Here is a 21,165-nt window from a genome sequence, read left to right as displayed (position 1 = left end):
AGACAAATGTAAAAATGTGTGATATTGGCTATATTAATAAACTTTGATTGATTGGTGTGATATGATCAGAACCTGACAGCAGTAACTAAATGGAGTATGTTAAGAGATTGTTTTATCAAATCCTGTTTTGAGGTCAAGAGTGAAACCTTTACCTGAACACCATCCACATCTCAGGGTTCCCAAAAAGGCAAAACAACGTCAGTGCGTAGCAAGAGCGATGAAGTTTTATTGGTCTTGAGTTATTTATGCTGAAAGTGCAGCTAGGGGGACATTCTTGTGTGCGCTGCGTTACATGTTTCCACAGGACACGAAAACAACTCAGTTGTAATGTGAACAAAATGAAAACATCGACGATCACATTAAAATGTCCACGTTAGAATCAATTAAAAAAAGAAAGGAAAAAAGACTTACATAATTTAATGGTTTTCATCAAGGAATCTAAACTAAGGGTTAAAAATCTTTCTTAAAAATAAAAAAAAGAAGCAAACAAAAACAGTAAGATCACAGAGTCAGGTTTTGTTTGGTTGAGAGAAGAAGAACGCTCAGAGGCACTGGTTCAGGAGGGGGAGAAAGCTGTCCTTGATAACTGGCAGGAGGATGTCATCCTTCTTTCATTTGAGTATCAGAGGAGAGAGCGTCCTCTGAAAGAGCAGACAGACATAACAAGCAGAGGTATGGCCAGATCTCCACATTCAGGAGAAGCACAGTATCCCAATTATTACAGTAAGCCCGAGAGGAGAGAGAGTCCTCCCTGAATATAAAGCGCAGTTTGAGGTCCAACTCTTTAGCGTCATCTTGTAGTGACAGGGTAAGCAGTTCAATGGCGCCCTCTCTGTGTAGAGCAGGGGGCTACAGTTAAATATCATAAGTGACGGGACATGATGAGGAGACAGGCATTAGGAAATGAGATGGCATACAGCATCAGCTCAGACAGGACTGAAGTGGCACAGGTAAAGGACAGAGTATAACGTTTTGGTGACTGGAAGCGTCACAGTCCACATGTGCAATTCTTGAGCTGACAGCAACTCCACTCTGATCCCAAGTCAGTTTTTTTTTTTACCACACCCTATGAGTGGGATGCGATAAAGAGGAGCAGAGGGAGGGGTGGTCGGCTCGTTCACAGGTCGTTGGGGTTGACGATGGTGAAGTCAGAGTCCTTGCTGTGGGTGGAGCCCTCGTCTGGGCTGGAAGAGCCCGAGGTGCCGGCCGTCAGCGGGTCGTGGAAGATCCCTGCGGCACCCTCCGGCTCCAGGCGCACGAGGCCGCGTCCCCGCCTTATCGGAGGGGTGTGCTCGGCTGCCCCTCCTCCTGCTCCTCCTGCTCCTCCTGCTCCTCCCTCGGCGGCTGCCAGGTCTCCGTCCTGACACACCAGGATGTAGTCGTCCCAGTTCTTACCCTCGGAGCCCAGGGAAGACCCCGCCTGCATACGAGAGATGGCAAGGTCTGTGTCTTTTTTCTGTGGTAGCAAAAATGTTGACCTCTCACTTTAAATGATTTACTAATACATGATGGTAATGTGTGATAACTCTGTGGTGAAAATCATGACATAACTTGCAATAAAATAAACACTTTTTGTTGCTCTAATGTCTCATCTTGGTGCACTTCCCTCCTTTAACCATACAACTTTACTCATGCCTAAAGATTCTGACCAACGAAATGATGACTGAAGACGAGGGCTTTGTCTGATTGGCAAGCATTGTGCATATCAAACAAAAACAGTGCCTACAGACAGAATGTAATATAATATGTCGTTACTATATTCAAAGTGCAATAGTGTGGGCTTTCACAATGTGTTGAAATGGCAATGATATTGATAATAAAGGTATATCGTGCGGTCCTATTATTAACCCGTTTAATCTAGTACACTAAGAGGAAGTAGAAGATGTGTACACAAACCCTGGCTGTATAACTGTAATCTGCTGCTTGTTTGGCCCTAAAGCTAACATAATTCAAACGCAACAAACCTCAGACTCCAGGGAACATGTGACTTAGTATTTTCATTATACAGTCGCTGTAAAAAACAGCACAATTCTGGGTTTGATTTATTCCAAATGGGAGAGCTTAAGCAGTCAATTCCTGCAGAAAAAACAATTCTGGTACAAACATTGGATCATTTTTGCACAGAGGGTAGATTTTCTTGGCATCAAATGATCAGATTTAGAGTCACTGAGCACTGGGTCAGAAGGTCGAACGGTTAGACCAAAACTAATCCTGTCTGAACCGAGGGTTGTAGTTTTTACTGATACAAGTGCTGACAGTGCATAGCTCTTATTCCAGTAGTCTAAAAGAGGACTGATCGTCAGTTAACCTGTTGCTCAGGTGGGGTCATGGCCTGCTCCTCCTCCTCCTTCTCATCCGTGCTGACGCTACCGTCCAGATCAGAGTCCCGGCTCGGCCCGCTGTTTGCTTGTTCTTGTTCTCTGAGGTGATTGCTGGCGTTCAGAGCGGTTTCAGCGGCGGCTGCGGTGGAGGTGTAGTGATCGTCAGCGATGGCGATCTCCTCGTTCTCCTCGGCCTCCAGCAGGCTTTGGTTGAAGCGCAGCGACCCCTTTAGGATGTCTTTGATCTGAAAGGACACAAGACACCATGTCAATGTTACAGAAACAAATGAACATATAAAGAGAGTAAATATAAGAAAACATATCACAGACATTAATGTGGGTTTGCTCACTGACCTGTTTGAGTCCAGCCAGGGAAACTAGAACCTCGTCCTCTTTCTCCAGGTGTTCTTGGAGAATCACTTCCTGGATTTTACCTGTCAAATAATAATAAGCAGACACCCACTAAGCTACACAACCAGCTACAAAATTCCAACAATAAAATATTTTTAGAAATTGGAAAACATTCATTTTAAAACCTTCCCTAAAAAAAGAAATAAATCTAGTGCACTTTATCATAAATAAAACATTATATGGATATGTGTTTTATGGAAGATCAGCACTGCTGCATTATAGGAATGAAAGAGTCCATACCATAGTTACAAATATCTTATTTTAAATCTGAAAAATATATTTCAAAAACATCTATGAAAAAAAGAATAGAGTCAAAAGAAATTGCAAAAAAAAAGGAATATTTGTTCATTACATCAAAATCAAAATATCAACTTCAATATATTTGAATTAAATGTTGGATTTACTTTAAAGTTTAAGCCACTAACTCACAATGTCTATCAAACATTGAAATAACTAACAGCGTTTAAGGCAGTGTGTTGAACTGACTAATGTTTAAGACGTTGGAGATTTGACTGTCATCTGTTGCTGGTGTATTTTTCTAGTCGCTGTACTCACAGATGTGAGAGTTCATCATCTTGGCGCAGTATTTGCTCATTGCCTCCAGGTCATTGATCTGGCCCTGCAGGAACGATACCTGGGCTTCCAGGTCCTCCTCCTGTTGGAACACACACACACACACACAACAAACAACACACACATAATGACAGGTCAAAAAGAGACAACAGAAGCAAAAACAAATAGCAGCTTGGCAGGCAGGCGGAAAACAAAGCCACAGGGGAGGGATTAGGGTTGTATCTGTAGGAGAAAAGAGACAAACAAGAATATGACAGACACAGAGACATGGAGACAGTCTGTCAGAGAAAAACAGAGGAGTTTACGATGAAAGAAAGACAGCAGGAAGGACATCTCACCGACTCTTTCTTGCCCATACTCTTGCTGTGGGAGCGAGAACGAGTGATGTTGAAGAAAGAGTCTTTCTTGGTGGCTGAGAGGGGCGGAGATGAAGTGCTTACATCACTCCCGATGGAGGGGGGGAGAGTAGGGGAGGCGGTGTATTGAGCCCGCCCAGCAGAGAGGCTTTCTATGCTGGGAGAGGAGCTGACCGTCCTGGAGCTCTGGCCTGCGGGAACGACAGAAAGAGGGAGGACAGGATTCAGTATTAACGCAATACGATTTCGCATAACGTACAATTCAGAAAACAATATTATGATCTTAACATTTTTCAACAGCGTAATTCTGCTTGAGCATACATGTTCATTCCTCACTTCAGCCATATGTGTCATTAAATAATTATATTATAATAATTTAAAGCATTTCATATTTTGACCCTTGCTTTAAGATGTATTTTGTCCCATAATACTGCTGTTTAGAAAGGATAGCAGAAGAGGCTCAGTGCTATCTATGTTTATATTTCTAAATAAATCATTCAGATATGTTATATTACACAATCCATTTCATTAAGGAGCAATAGGGTACATCAAGAATATGAATCCTCCAGTGTGCAATAATGATAGAAATCCAGAATATATTAAATAAAAGCAAGAACAAATACATTGATTAAATGTCTAAAAATGAATGGGAGAGCTCAATTATTTTTTATTGAGTTTGAATTTCTTTTCTTCAAGTGTTTTTTGATTTTCTTCAGAAAACGGGCACACTTGCAAACACAACACACACACACACACACACACACACACACACACACACACACACACACACACACACACACAAACACAAACACACTTCAGCACATACTCAAAGCAATGCTAGCAGCAGCTGCCATAATTCATCCATGATGTTTATCTTAGCAATTTCCACTGATATGGAAAGCTGTGATATCCCTCTGCTGGTCAAAGTGTACCATTACATGCTCTAAAGTCCACTTACTGTAACGTGTACCTGACTAGCTGCTGACATGCAATGGCAGCAACACAAGCATGGACAAACAGGGGGCGTGCCACACAAGCAGTTGCCATGGTAGCAGTTACCTTGTGTGTCAGTGTGAGTCTGGGCTGGGAGAGCAACCTGAGACACCTCACCTGAAACTACATCTAAAAAGACAGGAGAGTCAAAGCTGAGGCTGCCGCACGCACACGCACACACGCACACACACACCTGATATTTAGATAATCCGCACTGGTGTTAATCCGTACATGCAGTCACATTGCAGCCGACAAAAACCCAAATGTGTCCCGCTGCTCACCTTTGCTGAGGTGGACAGGCATGCTCTCGGACTTGAGCAGACGGTAGTGCTGGTTCTGGACGCGGCTCGGGGCCTGCGGCACAGCCTGGCCTGACAGGGGGTCGGCAAGCGGGTGAGGCAGGGTGGGCGCGGATGCCAAGGCGGGGGAAGTTGACGTGGAGGAGGAAGAGGAGTGTACCTCGCTGTTGATAGGCGAGATGCCGCTGGAGCCGCTCGATATCGCCGGAGCGATGAGCTTCCTGCCGAAGCTCAGCAGGCTGCTGGACACCTTGTTGATGTTGAGGGGTGCGGGTTTGGAACTGGAACCAGAGCTGGGAACAGAAATGTATGTCAATGTCAATAAGGAAAACAAAAGCCTAGAGGAGGGAACAACAGCAGGGGGTTTCCATGTTTCAGACTTTTATTAGACGGGTGGTACTTGTTACTGCCATCCCTTTCCAAACCACACTTTGAATACTTAGATTTATTCCAGACAGATCAGAGTTTTTGGAGCTTAATTTTCCAAGACTTGAAACTTCTGTGATTAGTTTATCTCACAGTCAACAATTTAACTCCTTCAGGTTTTTGGGTGAAGTTGTATAGTTTCAAAATTGCAAACAAACGCCATTAACAGGACATTAACAGGTCATCTTCTTCTTGGCTCTCTTAAGACTGAACGTATGCGCTATTGAGACCAATTTTTCCACAGCAGTTTTAGCTTGCCATTAAATTGCTGTGGACAAAAGGCATACAACTTCAGAGATAAAAACCTAAGACACCAAAGTAAAGGACTGCCAATCTCATGAATATTTCAAACTGTTAAAGGATTTCTGTATGGCACTGAAAGGAAATGGAAGCTAGTTTAATTTATTTGGTTTGTAGGACCAGAATACCTTGAGAATGATGCATGGGAAATGTTTATGATAATTCAGTCCAGGGCAAAAGGCAGTTCTATTAGTCTAACGCAAAAAACAAAGCTGTGTGGGAATTGTTATAGATGCAGTTAGAGTAGTATGTTTAGCCACATTTTGGCCAAAATATATACCGGTTTGTAACACAGTAATGGATGGTTGGAAGGCTATGGTTATGGTTCTTGACATCGTAATAAAGTAATCAATATTGAAATCTGCTGTACATTTAAGAAGCAGTCCACGGGGGATGATCCATTTTAATCATTTTTTCAGATAAAAGTGGACAATTCAAAAAGGGTAAACTCACTTCCGATCCTAGAGAGATAAACTGCTGTGTGTGTGTGTAAGAGTGTGTGTGTGTTTTTTTACCGTGTCTTGTTCATCAGGTCTGCTCCCCTTGTTTTATAGTAATCCAGGTTCTGCTGGAACTGGTAATTAACCGGTCGTGGATAGTTCTGCAAAAGTAGAGAAACACAAAACAAAATGTAACAAAAAGTCATATGAAAATATCGGGTGTGTGTGATGAGTAAACATGTCAACCTAAAATCGGTGCATTTCTGACACGGTAGATGCACGCATGGCTACGTAAACAAGCAGATACATGAGTGTTTCTTAGTCACTGCATATGAGCAACAAACCCATTTCCTCCTCCTGTCATTATGGATGATGCCCTCGCCCCCCCAGATGTCACTGTGATGAGAAGTGTTGTGACATGGTTGTTCACCTGGGGGAAACGCTGTCACGTTGGATCAGCCACTTCCTGGATTATCATCCCAGGAGAGTTGTTGTGTTTGATTGTATGGGTCAGTGAATTTGCAGGAGAACAGAAAATGGTTTGATGTTTTCGCTTAAGGTTAAAAGACAGCTCACTTCTGAGTTCACATCCACAGCTTGATTTCATATAAACGGTAAGAGGAAGAATGTGATCCCGCTGTGTGTGAGGAGTGACAGATCACAAGGCCTCTGATTTGCTGTTACTGTGACTAAAGCAACAATAAAGCAAGTGTATGACAGGAAATGCTGACGACTGTAAGATATGCTCAAAGAAAAAGAGGAATTGTGATTTACTACATCCTGTACAGAAATTCTCAAGGTGTCGACACACAGTCTAACAAATTATAATTACAATATCGCAAAAGACAGAAGCTACATAATTAGGCAACAGACTGTCTTCGAGTTCAGACGGGCAATTTTCTGGGCTGTTAACACTTTCTCACTGCGTTGAAATTCAAGATGTTGTTTCATTTTTAGAGATAGTTTTTGGGCCGGAAAGTGTTGACACAGTCTTGAAAGAGGCAGAAGAGGAAGAGGTGGCTATCTGGCAGCTCGTGGTGTTTTCCTCTGTCTTGAAATGTTACTTTATTCACGGCCAGGAATTATTTACAGTCCTTTTGTTGCGTTTAAGAGCAACTTTTTATAGAAGACTTATTATGTTTAAGTTCCTTCAAGATAAATGTCTATGTATCAAACAGGTGGGAAGTTTTACAGGTGAATTTGTCTCAATTCTCAACAAGATTTAAAAAGCTTTAAGTGTTAACCACAGTATGAAGGAGGAGTATCTAACCTTTGTTATTGACTGGTTCATTGCCTGCATCTGTGCATCATGTATATACAATAAGGCACTGATCTGCAACCACTGACGTGTGACGCTCTGAAAAAACCCCAGCTAATTTTAACTTCACTTGTTACACCTGAACACCTTTTCACAGTACAATGAGACTTTTTGGTCTACACTCCATGGTGTTTGAGGTTTTCAGCTCAGAGTGTTATACCTGGGTTTGTGTTTCACTTCTGCAAATCTTTCCCCACCTCTGCAGAAACAACAAATCCTGTTAATGAAGTCTCTCAGCTGCTTCGAGAACTCAATAATCTCACTTTTTAATTTGACAGGCATGATTAACTTGTGACAGGCTTAATAAAACTGAGACAGACATTTCATGGCACTAAACCACAGAGCTGTTCTTCTTGGAAACAAAATAAAGACATACAGCAACAAAAGTACAATTAATTATCCAATTACTCATGCTGTGTGCTTACTTTGGGATCTCGGAGGAAAAGAGCCTTTTGCAGCAGGGAGTTGATGTCTCCTAATGGAGGGTAGTGCATTAGCAGGCCCAGGCAGGTCTGGAAGTTACTCGCAATGACTGAAACACACAATGAACAATGCACGCAGTATGAGATGCAATTCCCTGATCAGAAAGCTAACTTATTATTGTTTAAATATCAGTTTTGGCTACCCTTCTTATGTCACATGCAGGCTAATGAGAAAAGCTGTCCTTTTGAGTACATTCTCCCACCACAGCAGAACTAACTTTGCACAAGTGCACCATAACTCCCAGAGCAAACTGGGCTTAAATAGAAAAGGCACTAAACAAAGGACAAATACAGGTATATTCAAACAGATACTAATATAAAAATAATGGGTTTTTGAAAAATTATAGCATGTCAATGTTATAGCAAAAAAACTCATTTGATTATGAACCTGAAACCTGAAATTAGAGCAATAATCTCCTTAAAGCAGGGAAGATGTTTGCCGACATTAGGCCCTAATCTTCCATCAAGTATGGCAGCAAATATCTATTGTACTCTAATCAAAGCAATATCTGATTAAATGAGGTGGAGTAAATCTAATTCTTCCCGTTAAGTGTTACTTATGAAATCACACGCTGCAAAGACAACACATGGCGTTATCGGATTATTTTAGAAATGAACGGAGCGTACGAGCATCTCGGATGTAGAGCAGCATGGCCACAAAGATGTAGTCCACCAGGTCCAGGGTGATGCTGTCCGCAAACAGGGCGTCCCACACCACCAGCAGGTCCTGCAGCGGGAACTCACGGCCGAAAAGCAGACGTACCCACCGGCTGCAGGACAGACAGACGGATAGAGAGACATAATAGTATTTGAGTTGAGCTGAGGGTCAACGCTTAAAACGCACTGAACTACTGATGTAGATACTGACATGCCGTATATCTGCGGGGCGATCTCGAGCCGGTTGACATGCATGTGCAGTTCAACATCGTGCTTCTTCACCAGCTGGTCCTGGATGCGGTTCACTTTGGTCACTATGGCAACAGATGGCCCCGCGTCCTGGGGCCGTGCGAACGGGATGCTGGTCAACATCTCTTCCTTACCCTGCGGCAGAAGATCACGAGGTAATTAGCTTATCATTTTATAAACAAACGTCAGCACCATCCGGATATGTGGAAAATGAGGAATAGTGACAAGTACAAGGTTTCTCTTTAGGAGGACGTACAATTGTTTAAGTTTGAACACATTTTACTTTAAGACTAAATGTGCTACTGCTATAATTTGGATATTGGAAATTTCATTCAAGTTTTAAAAACCTTTTGTTTAATTTTCATGAAATCGAACAACATTTTGATACCATTACACCGTGTTCCAAACTATTATGCAAATTGGATTTAAGTGTCAAAACATTTCGTTTTATGTTTTTCAATTAAACTCATGGATGATATTGTGTCTCAGGGCTCTTTGGATCATTGAAATCAATATCAGACACCTGTGATAATTAGTTTGCCAGGTGAGCCCAATCAAAGGGAAACTACTTAAGAAGGACGTTCCACATTATTAAGCAGGCCACAGGTTTCAAGCAATATGGGGAAGAAAAAGGATCTCTCTGCTGCCGAAAAGCGTCAAATAGCGCAATACCTTGGACAAGGTATGAAAACATTAGATATTTTCACGAAAACTTAAGCGTGAACATCGTACTGTGAAGAGATTTGTGGCTGATTCAGAGCACAGACGGGTTCGCGCAGATAAAGGCATAATGAGGAAGGTTTCTGCCAGACAAATTCATCGGATTAGGAGAGCAGCTGCTAAAAAGCCATTACAAAGCAGCAAACAGATATTTGAAGCCACTGGTGCCTCTGGAGTCCCGCGAACCTCAAGGTGCAGGATCCTCCAGAGGTTTGCAGTTGTGCATAAATCTACTATTTGGCCACCCCTTAACAATGCTCACAAGCAGAAACGGTTGCAGTGGGCTCAGAAATGTTGTTTACTGATGAGTGCCATGCAACCCCAGATGGTCCAGATGGATGGAGTAGTGGATGGTTGGTGGATGGCCACCATGTCCCAACAAGGCTGCGACGTCAGCAAGGAGGTGGCGGAGTCATGTTTTGGCCGGAATCATGGGGAGAGAGCTGGTAGGCCCCTTTAGGGTCCCTGAAGGTGTGAAAATGACCTCAGAAAAGTATATAGTTCTGACTGACGACTTTCTTCCGTGGTACAAAAAGTAGACCCGTGCCTTCAATATTAAAATCCTCTTCATGCATGACAACGCACCATCTCATGCTGCAAAGAATACCTGTGTCATTGGCTGCTATGGGCATAAAAGGAGAGAAACTCATGGTGTGGCCCCCATCTTTCCCTGACCTCAACCCTATTGAGAACCTTTGGAGCATCCTTAAGCAAAAGATCTATGAGGGTGGGAGGCAGTTCGCATCAAAACAGCAGCTCTGGGAGGCTATTCTGAATCAGTTCAATGGATGCAAGAATTGTGAAGGTGATATCAAAGAAGGTATGTTAACATGTAACTTGGATAATATGTTTTTGATTGAAATAGCTTTTGATTTAAGTAAATATGACCTCCTCATGCTGCAAATTCAACCAATGACCATTTTTAGTTCTTTACAACCTATGAAATGTGTTGAAACTCTGTTGTGCATAATCATTTGGAACAGTGCATTTTGAGTTTCAGATTTTTGAAAAAATACTGTAATCATGGGAGGTTTGTGTAGTAAAATTCAAATTATACTCTAACGGTTGATGACTTGAAAATTATACTGACTCATTATCCTGAAACAGGCACAGGAAATGCATGCATTTGTAATTACGGCCACTCATTAGAACTGAGTTTGCTGAATAAGAAAGGTATTTTCTGGTATTTTTTCAACAGTGAATTCATTTTAAATATTGCATGAAGTCACGGATAAAAACCAGTCGTCACGGTAAGAGTTTAGATACAGTAGAGGTCTACCGACAGTATTACTCCAGCTTCTCTCCACGATAACAAACTGAAACACTGTGCCCTGCTGTGATGTGGAAACCTGCTTGCACTAAACGCAGCAGCAAATCAGATCACAGTGAAATTATTATTGACATAACTTCTTTAGGAAAACAACACAAGTCTGTTTGGCTGCACGGTAACTAGATACAACAGACGCTCCTCTGCTATATTTTGTGTTTGGTGTAGCATTACATCGCGCATGCTGTTGCCCTGGTAACCAAGGGTGTGTAACTTTAACCAGGACTGAAATCTTAAGGAACATAACTTAACGTGTCAGAATAGTATTCTGGTCATGTCTTTTTCAAAGTTATTATAGCGCCATAAACTCAAAATGTGGAACCAAGCACAATTCAATATTGTAGTTACAATGCCATAAGCAGTTCTTCACGTCAAACTGACCTTCCTCACTTCCCTCTCGTAGCTGGAGAACCATGGCTCTGCTGTCTCCATCAGATGAGAGAACAAGGCACTGTAGACAGAGGTGTGTGTTTAATGAGTATACAAAGAAGAGACATATGGTGAGATAAAAACAGAGACATGCGAACCAATACCAGCTATGAAAAGTAACGACATTTCTGAACACGAACCCTTGTTTTACATGTGATACTGGGGGTGTACTCACTAGGCGTCGTGCTCGAGATACTCTGGGTTCAGAAGAGACTTCATCTCCTCACTGTGGAAAAAGACAAATTGGTCATTTCTCAAATAAATGCAGAAACATATTTTCCACCTGACTCAAAAACAAGCGGCTAAAGTAGAGGCAGGTCTAAAAAGTGTTCATGGCGACTTGAGGGTGAAAGATTGAGTTTCACGGATGTGAGGAGCTGACCTGGGGCTGGCCGTCTCGCTCGCATGCTGGAAGGCTTGATGGTCACAGTGCAGCACGAACACGATGGGAGCCAGCAACTCGTGCATCCCCTGCAGACAGAGAAGAAGGAAGTGCAAGGCTTAGAGAGGCTCGGGGGGGAGAGAGAAATGATGGTTCATTTGTGGTCAGTCTTTCTTTAATAGTGATGCACGAGCTTTCTAATCTGTGATGACAGCTTTAATTTAGATATCGTTAGCCACTGCCCGGCCATGTGTCACTTCCAGTTTGCGGAAAACAGATGCTGCACTTGCTGTCTTTCGCTGGCACCTGTTACAGAGACTGATAAAGATGAGGTTACAAAGCTAACCTCCCCCCCCACACACACACACACACAAATAAACAGATATGCCTCGATTAACGATACAATGGCTCAGTTGGAAAACCCAATCAGAGCAATCAAAGGATTCATTTTCAAGGACCTTTAAGAGAAAACAAAGATGTCAGACTTCTTAATTTCATCTCCTAAAAGAGCAGTTGGGACAATGTGTCAGTCGTACCTGTTTATACAACAACTGTTCATTTTCTCTGGCATAACAGAAGAGGATGTCCGTCAGCATGATCCGCACATCGTCGTTCTGGAAGTAACGGATCTCCGGGAACCTTACATGAATAGAAACAGTAGTACAGAATTTATTGTGGAGGCCAAAACACTTCCAGGTGAAAGGTAATAACCTTTAATAAAAATAAACAAACAGCATGGTGATACTGACGTTCTCAACACGTCCTGTTTGATCATCCCCTTCAGCTCTTTGTCTTGGAAGAACTTGTTCCACAGGCTCTGGAAAGGAGAGGACAAAATAAGACATAAGTTAATAAATGGTATTCAGAAATCTGGTGTATTTGAGGAATCACTTTGATGTTACAAAAAGACCATTCTGTGAGTGATTGGAAAAAGTCCGACATCAGAGGATACATGAATTTAACAGCCTGTCCAGAAACACCATTTTCTAAATCTGCTTCTTCAACTTTCCAAAGCAATAAGTTTACCCAAGACCATTTTGACCCTGGCAGATGGAAAAATATCACACACGCACTCTGCTTTGGTGTAGCGTGATTTATTTGCCTTTTGTTTATTTGTGAGTCCAATTTCTAGCTTTCTTTTTTTCCAATTTCTTCTTGATTTTCTTCTTTGAAGTCTCAAAATAAGTATTCCCCCCGGCCGCTCCGTACAACATCCTGAGACAAATATTTGCATATAGGTAGTTGTGATGAATGAATACATTTAAATATTCATTAATTATTGGAAGCTTGATATCCTTTATACTCGTAAAACCTCGACTTAAGACAGTTTGTATTTTTTTCATGTTTAGACAACTTGCTGTGTTTTGACTCACAATTGAGGTGAATGAATCATCAGGAAGTCTCTCAATTGAACACTGTCCCTATTATTATTTATTTTTTTATGAATATTTTCTGTAGAAGAAATTCCATTACATATCCTACAAACTTCCCTGGATGGCACGTAATAGCTCTGTTATTATCCGTGTGGTTTTTCTGAGGGCTTGTCACAAAATCAGAAAGTGGTAAAGCAGCAGGCAGATTAATTGGGTGATGAGAAACTAAATTAGTTTCAAACGTCTATAAACACTTTATTAATTGCCTAACCCAAAATCTCTTAAAGGGCTTCATAATTACTCTTTAAAAAATACGTTAATTAATCAACACTAATAAATCACTGAAACGGTCTATAATTATTGCAACAACACACTCTGAAGTGAATGCATTGTCCATCCGTCTAACAAATGTATGTGTGAGTCATTCAGAGACAAACACACTCACCCCCTCATCCTGGGACAGCGGGTTGTTGACCCCCAGGTCCTGCTGGCCTGCAGCCTTACGAGGGTTAGTGATATGCTGCAAAAACAAAGAGAAATACCCACAAAGATGTCAACCGAACGTCACAGAACAGAGGTTCCTCATCTATAGCAGAACGTACTTATTAAGTTTTATTTGGCTTTAAATGTTGGTGGGTGTATAAACAGAGAGTAGTTCCTCAAAATAATTAATAATAATAATAATAATATACATTTATTGGTCTGGACATTTTTTCTACTTAGACTTCTACTTGGTTAAAATAAGCCAACATTTATTACAATGCACAATTCATTTAGACTACCATATGTGGATTAAGCCAAAACAGAGCACAAATTGCCACAGAAACAGCTACTGCAACTCTGAGTGACCGTATGTATTTTCTGAGGCAAACGGCCACACAGAGGCGCTCTCACCGTCTCTTTGATCTTCTCATACCGGGCCCGGAGCTCATTGGTCTTGTTGATCCACTGACCCTTATCTTCGGGAAGAGCCTCCAGGTACAACTGCAGACAGCCAGCACACAGGTTAGCGCACTCTTAACATTCACATGACACTTTCAAAACTAAACTCTGGGCTGCTGTTTCTGACAAAGAAGATCTGCAGGCTGTCAGGACTGCCAACTGCAGGGAAATTGCCAAAGCCACTTCACATCAAACTGGAAAGGACTGCTCGATCCACTCTGCAGTTACCTTCCAGCACACGCTCCGAAAGCGGCTGCTCCTCAGTAGGCCGTTGATGCCCGCCTGCCGGATCCTGGCCAGGTAATTACTGTTGAGGAACAAGTCGTCCCATTCTTTCCTGTGCAGGGGAGGGGGAGGCAGAGGACAAGGAGATTTATGAGCTTCTCAACCCAAATTGGGCTCGGTATTCCATCTAATGTGTCATCCAGCACTAAACCAGGAGGCTGGAGCAGTGAGCTGGGCCAAGAGTGTATGCTACACCCACACCCACACCCACACCCACACACACACACACACACACACACACACACACACACACACACACACACACACACACACACACACACACACACACACACACACACACACACACACAGGAAAGTACTGGAAACACTCACCTGTATGAGAGGAAGGTTGACTGGGACTGTGAGTAAGTGCTGCTGTCAAGAGAGCCTCCTGTTAAAGCACACACGCAACAACCACAAGGGGGGGATGTTAACAAGTGCAAAGGAGTGGAAATATATAATTGAAAGATTTATAAACAAAAACATAACCTTTGACAGCTAACATAACAAGGAACACGCCTGTTTACTCTTTCCAAATGACCCATCAGTCATTTTTTTCTGTAGTGTGTCAAAAAAGAGCCAGAAGCAGGGCAGGTGACGACGATGAGCAACGCACCCTACTCCTCTTCCTCTTTATTGGCGGTAATACGTCTAATTTGGCCCGCAGGTGAACACGCATTCAAGTCGGAGAGCTGTCTATCAACATTAGTTACAGGAGTGGATCGTTCCACAGGGACACTCAGCATGAATATTCATCAGTTCCACAACATGCCAGCCCACAACATCCCCTCTCTCTCACACGTAAACATAAAAACACCCTCAGCCCCAGGGGCGTCTCCTGCCACGTCCGTGACTCACACTTCACTGTGGATCCAAAGTCATATTTCATCCTCTTTAATCTAGTGTGGAACTTCCAGTTTCACTTTATGTCGTGTTTTCCGGTCAGAGCCGTAGAAGGCATCCCTCCTCTCAGTGTAAGAGTTCTATGAAGGGATTCAACAAAAATATCTAGAGCTTGGTTCTTTAGAATGTAAATAAAAATGCATAAGGGACACATCAAAAAGTCCCTGCATAACATCATTACAAATGTTTTGCCAGAGGTTGTGTCTGAGGGTTTGAATCCTAATCTAGTTGTGTATCAGGGTTGACGTACTGCTTTGGTTCTTGTTGAAGTTATTGAGCGGGTCGAAGCCCGTCTCCTGCTGCTCGTCTGTCTGGAGCGGGTGGCGGGTCTCAAAATTGGGGTGCTGCATGACCGCAACCCAGCCGGACCTGGAGAAAGACATAGGAGACCAGAAAGGAAGCAGAAACAGACAGGAAGAAATCAGGATTACATCTGTGCTCAAACAGCTAGAAGGTCAGCTTGAAACTGCCCAACTACTATCAAATCTTGAGTCATGAAAGCAACTTTGAGAACAAATTTAAAAAGCACAATAGCTCCACTGATAAGGAAACTGACCTTTGATCAGGGCGTGTGCTAACACACAATTGATCTGCTGCTTAAGTCTTCCTGAGCAGGATTGTTATTCTGACCCTGACCCTTCACCCCTCGCATGCAAAATCCATCTGCATCAATCTCTGCGCTGCCTTCTCCCCTGCCATTAACATTAAGCACGGTTGAACTCCTTAAACTCCGGACTTACTGTCACAGCCTCGAGATTCTCCTCCGCCAAGACTCTGAAGAAAAAGGGTGACTCTGCAAAAGGAAAGAAACAATGAAATGTAAGCACTTCGGCACAAAGGGAGGTAAAGAGAATGGCAAAGTGATAAAGACAAATTATGAATTATGTGAAGAAAAAAAGGCAAAGAATGATGTTGTGTTTATCAGAATTATATATGCTAAAGTAGTTCATTTGCATAAAGCTTTGACAACTAATCAACTGTAAACCAAAGTTGTGAAGCTCAAAATGGATATGAACACATGACATAAATCTCAATCAATGCTTGTCTGTGAATATTACTTTGTGCTTCTTTGCATTGTGAGGATCACACACTGTTTATTTACCTTTTGCATTTAACACAACTTAGCTGCATTTAAAATAAAAGAGAGAGACAGTGTTTGCCGTGAGCGGAGAACGGCTTAAATGAACATGAAGCACTTGAGCTGCCGCGCATTGCTCACTGTGATATATGAAACACAAGCGGTAATGCTAATGAGGTAATTAAGTACGTAAATGAATGCATTCATTATATATTTTAATGACAACAGACTGTTCTTCACATACAAGTAAACAATATCAACTCTGAATGAGGAGTCATCAAAGAACTACAGTTTAAAAACAATAACGATACAAAGAATGTATATTTATATTGACTGGAGCTGCCATTAGTCAAGTCAAAAAGAGCTAATAGGCTAATGTTTGGTTATTTTGATGAAAAATGCGAAATACTAGCTGCTTAAATTACATATACACATATGACGTGTTGCTAAACTGAATATTTTGAACAAAACAAGATGTATGATGCCACCTTGGGCTTCGAACAATCATACTGTGAATTGTTTACTACCGTCTGAGCTATTAATAGACACACCTCTAATGGATTCATCAAGAAAATAATTGGCCGATTGTGAGATAATGAAAATAATTTGTTGTTTGGGGCTCTAGGAGTTGCATCAGACAAACTGCACACTGGGAGGGAGATGATGTAAATGTGACAATTTATAATGATTAGGCTACAGCTAGGATATCTTTAAAACTCAATAATCAATAATCTTTGAGCAGATACACCCTGAGCCAACGCGTCTTCGCCAACAATCACAGCTACGAGAAAAAGTTTCACTTTCTCGGAGATATCTCTATCTAGGTTAAACAATTCTTTGCCCGTTCTTTATCCGGCTTGGATTATTCCACGTTTATGAATATGGTTAGCCTAATACACAGGCGTACAAAACAGCACGCTTTCCGCCGAGCATTATGTTTCCTGTCGCTTTATTAATTGTGGAAATAACAAAACAAAGGCATCTCTTAAACCTATTAACCATGTGAATGGGACACAGCTCGATAAATCAGCTATGCACGCCATCAAAATAGAAATAATTTTATATGCATAATGTATGTGTGTGTTTGCTCAGGAAACATCTGTTCTACTCAAAGAATAATGCTCTCCTTAAGTCAGAGGGGTTTTTCTCCCTTCCCTCATAATAAGGATATCATCCCGTTAAATAATCAGAACTAATCCACAACTATAGGGAGAGACAGAGGAATAAAGCATCTCGAATAATAGCCAGTTGTCTTAGTTTTACTTTGAAAGGTTGCCATAAAAGACTTATAAAGCTCTCCTGAGTAATTACAAATATCACAGTAGTCAACTTAAATTTGCATTGCACAAAGTGTCTAAAAATATTTTCAGGTACATTTTCCCAACAGGCCAGCAAACACATCGAGCTCTTTGTCCCTTCCTTCCAAAAATAAAGTCCATTTAAAGTTTCCAAAGAGGCCTTCTCAGATCTCTCACTGCTCCCTGTGCTTTGAGGAGGCATGTCTTGTGTGTGTAAGCCTCTGTGAGTGAGTGAAAGATGATGTTGGGAAAAGACCCGAGGCCTTGCAGTGTTAGCAATTCTTGCCTGAAGCTAGTTTCCACCTAGCCTCCTGCTGCCTTCATTACTTCTTCCCAGAGTCGACTGTAAAACGACATCCTAACTTTACTACATGATAATCAAGGCAAATTAGCTTCTACATAATTTAATCCGCAGCACCTGGAGAAAGCTCAATAATTCAAATCACGAATCTTTCATGAAATAATCAAATCAATACATAATGAAATGCATAAATAAATCAACAGACAAATAACACTGCATCCATCTGTTCAGAGGGAGAAGATGCGTTCCTGGGATTTACAACAACAGCCCGTGAAGCTCAATCCAAACCGTAGCCATCACATTACCATGTTACAAACATTAACATTTCTCCACCACTTTCTTTTTCTAACTTTTTGCCTCAAGCATGAATTTCTAAAAAAGGAGCAAAGCTGATGTTTTGGGTTGTGTAAATCAAACTGGAAGCATATCAAAATCAAGTTGACCGCCAGTCAGCCTCCACTTCCTTCAATGAATCTCAGATTGGTGCTACATAACATATCACTTCCCTTTATACTTTAACAAACATTTCATCTCAAGGCAACTTAAAGAGGAAATATTCTGCTCATTTTCAGGTTCATTTTTGTATTCTCTGCCTCTACTGTGACATGTCTCCATGCTTTAATGTTCAAAAAGCTCTTTATTTTTCTCATACAGCCTGTGCTGCAGCACCTCTTTTCAACCTCTGTCGAAATCAGAGGCCAGTCTGCTCCGATTGGTTAGCTGGCCAGCTCTTTTGTGATTGGTCAACTGCTAAGAGATGTCCCGCCTCTTAGCCTTATCATGTACAATGTGTTGGAGCGTTAGCTTCTAGGGGCGCTAGTGTTACAAAGTGATGTCATTGTGTCACGGAAGTAATCAAAGGCGTTCAATGGAGGCGTTTCAGACCATTTACATGCACTAAAACTTATACAACACACAACAGGAAAGAGAAAATTCCACAAAGCAAGCCAAGCATTACATTCTTTCCAGTCATGAGATTATTTTAGAGCTGCAGATCAGATGAACAGCAAGATGGGTTCAATTCAACACAGAGCACAGTTGACAAAATAACTTCAGCTCTTTCTTCAAATTGCAGTGTGAAACTACTGGATGACCCGATGCTTGAGATCCCATGTTCAAGCTGACACAAAGAAAAGTTTCAGTTCCATCACAGCTAATTGATCTGAAAGGCAGAGGCTGAAACTAAACCCAGATTAAACTGTATTAAATGTTTTGCTGAAGGGTCTGCAGTATATCTATTTATGGACATCTGACTAAATGACAGTACACATGTTATCTTTTGAAATAAACAAGCTCCAGCCTTGTTTGCAGCTCTGGAAAATATTTAAATGAAAATGTATTAATAACATTAGAAGAACCTATTATTCCATTAACTCCTTTCAGAGCAGTATGATGTGAAGTAGATACAAAAAGAGAGTCAGTACACGGGCTCTTCAGGATGAATATTCAAACAGGATTTTGCGGGTCGGCGATGAGCGGAGCCGTTACTGGCAGTTACAGTCGGAGCGGCAGATTGCCGTTCAGTCAAAGTAAAACACCTCGGCTAAACAAACTCACATGCCTCTACTTCTGCATACAGCAAGATCCCAGGAGTCTTTACAGTCACATGCTCCATGAGAGACTGTTAAACATGATTGGGACCTTAACCTTGAAAAAAATGCTGTGAACTTGCCGGGTCTTAACTGATTTGATTATCAAATACATGACAAGAGATTAAACCTGACAACTATATGTCTGTGTACAGAAACAAGAGCAGCAGATCGAAAAATGAGGGTCTAGACCTCCATAAGAAGTCACGAGGTAAATCTAATGGGTCATTTGATGATCAACCAGACGTTTTCCGACTAATCTTCGACGTTGCTCGTGAATTGCAAGATGATTTTGCCATTTAAGGGATATTTTTTAAAAGCTGCTCACACATCACAAACTTATGCAACCGGTGCCTGAGTGATCATAAGTACACATTTTTAGTAGGTCAAAAGCCAAGAAGGTAGGGAATAATTGCAACAGGGGAAAACCTGCCTGAACAGGGAGAACACTGAGAAACTCGTAGGAACAGCAGGACAGTTCAGAAACTTTTAAAACAATTCCCCACTCCACTACAGGTATCAATGCACAGGTATTAAATGTTATCTATTGTCTCCCTACACAATAGGCAGCTTCTGTGCAGTGCTGGGACTGTGTCACTACAACAGCAGCTGATCTGTGCTTTTGTAAAGGTGTTTTTCCTCTTAGCCTGCAGACATTCAGCCTTTACTCACCGTGCTCACATGTTTGTGCTGAACTGGTTATCGGAAAAGTGAAGACTTGTGTGAAACTGCATTAAACCGTGCATGCGGGCGGGCAGTACTGACCGTTACCAAACCGCTCCACTACCCCGAACACATCTCTAAATCTGTCAGGCAGGGTGGGCCAGCCCCAGGAAAAAAAGGTACAACACACCAAACCTGTCACAAAGAGGAACCGTTTTGACGCCATAATCCAGAGCCAGGCCAGGCAATTATTATATATTTTTGACATCAAACCCAAGCAGTTTCCGTATTTTTTCCATGGATGGTGATAACCAGCAGAGAGATTATTGATTCAAGCAGCAAGGCAAGACGCCAAACAACAGCTAAGCTAGCTCAAATCCTGCGTCGGCTAACAATGCTAAATGTAGGCTAAACTAGACAAATAACTATAGTTAATTGCACACTGTAGTTATCAATGTTGACGGGAATGTGACTACCCATGTCAGGAAGCAGGTAATGTGTAGTGACTTTAGCAAGTTGTGACGGAGCCGATGCACGGGCCTGTCTGTACTTCCGACACACAGCTGCAGCAAGCCACTGGACACACTCGTAACACACACTCGTAACACACACACACACACACACACACACACGAACATGCTGAGATAAGTGTAAAAAATGTCACATATTTATCCTTAACCCGCTGTGGGCTGACAGTGTGTCTCAGGTACCTGTAGGGATCACGCAGGTCTCCTCATCCTGTGTCTGTCGGACTGTCTTCTGATTTGTAAACAGTTGCTGGTCAGGCGGATGTGCTGAAGATCAGCTGACTGATCACGTGACGCTTTGTTTTGCGGCGTCTTAAATATAGGACACCTGCCTGCAGGGCTGCAGTAGGTGATACAAATACTAAAACCTGAACATAAATGAAAAAATCATAAATAATGATCTGGATCTTAATATTTCTCATTTTCTGTAATAATAATTTTCAAACATGACTAAATATGACGGCCTACATCTTGTTTTAAGGCATTACACTGAGAGTAGACAAAGACTAAAAGGATAAAGGGTT

The 21,165-nt window shown here is 41.8% G+C and overlaps 1 protein-coding gene across 6 annotated transcripts; it reads right to left on the bottom strand.

The window, feature by feature from the left end:
- Window positions 1-206: 206 nt before the first annotated feature.
- Window positions 207-20,920, bottom strand: tbc1d5 (TBC1 domain family, member 5). 6 transcript variants are annotated; one of them, XM_063900088.1, is made up of 23 exons: window positions 20,825-20,920; window positions 15,926-15,978; window positions 15,436-15,554; window positions 14,616-14,673; window positions 14,227-14,335; window positions 13,951-14,040; window positions 13,502-13,576; window positions 12,433-12,500; window positions 12,220-12,322; window positions 11,684-11,772; window positions 11,477-11,527; window positions 11,254-11,323; window positions 8,788-8,960; window positions 8,547-8,689; window positions 7,863-7,969; window positions 6,195-6,280; window positions 4,936-5,246; window positions 4,721-4,783; window positions 3,644-3,852; window positions 3,288-3,387; window positions 2,676-2,755; window positions 2,309-2,566; window positions 207-1,456 (listed from the first exon to the last, which is right to left on the bottom strand). In XM_063900088.1, exons 3-23 carry the CDS (start codon window positions 15,533-15,535, stop codon window positions 1,118-1,120), a joined length of 2,682 nt encoding a protein of 893 aa, XP_063756158.1. In that variant the 5' UTR covers window positions 15,536-15,554; window positions 15,926-15,978; window positions 20,825-20,920; the 3' UTR covers window positions 207-1,117. The 6 variants fall into 6 exon arrangements, with proteins under 6 accessions (XP_063756158.1, XP_063756160.1, XP_063756162.1 ...); XM_063900090.1 differs by having other exon boundaries at window positions 207-1,420; XM_063900092.1 differs by having other exon boundaries at window positions 3,746-3,852.
- Window positions 20,921-21,165: the final 245 nt, after the last annotated feature.

This window comes from Eleginops maclovinus, chromosome 13, assembly GCF_036324505.1.
Source record: "Eleginops maclovinus isolate JMC-PN-2008 ecotype Puerto Natales chromosome 13, JC_Emac_rtc_rv5, whole genome shotgun sequence".
NCBI lineage: Eukaryota > Metazoa > Chordata > Actinopteri > Perciformes > Eleginopidae > Eleginops > Eleginops maclovinus.
Note: the sequence above shows the minus strand (reverse complement) of the source record. Positions and strands in the feature narration are given on the sequence as shown.

Bases quoted from the DNA above. Each gene is read 5' to 3' on its own strand.
- tbc1d5 (XM_063900088.1), bottom strand. From the start codon at position 15,535: ATGCAGCACCCCAATTTTGAGACCCGCCACCCGCTCCAGACAGACGAG. The intron at 7,970-8,546 runs GTACGCTCCGTT...TGTGTGTTTCAG, and splicing joins GCTCTACATCCGAGATGCTC to TCATTGCGAGTAACTTCCAG. The intron at 3,388-3,643 runs GTGAGATGTCCT...GTGTTCCAACAG, and splicing joins GTATGGGCAAGAAAGAGTCG to GAGGAGGACCTGGAAGCCCA.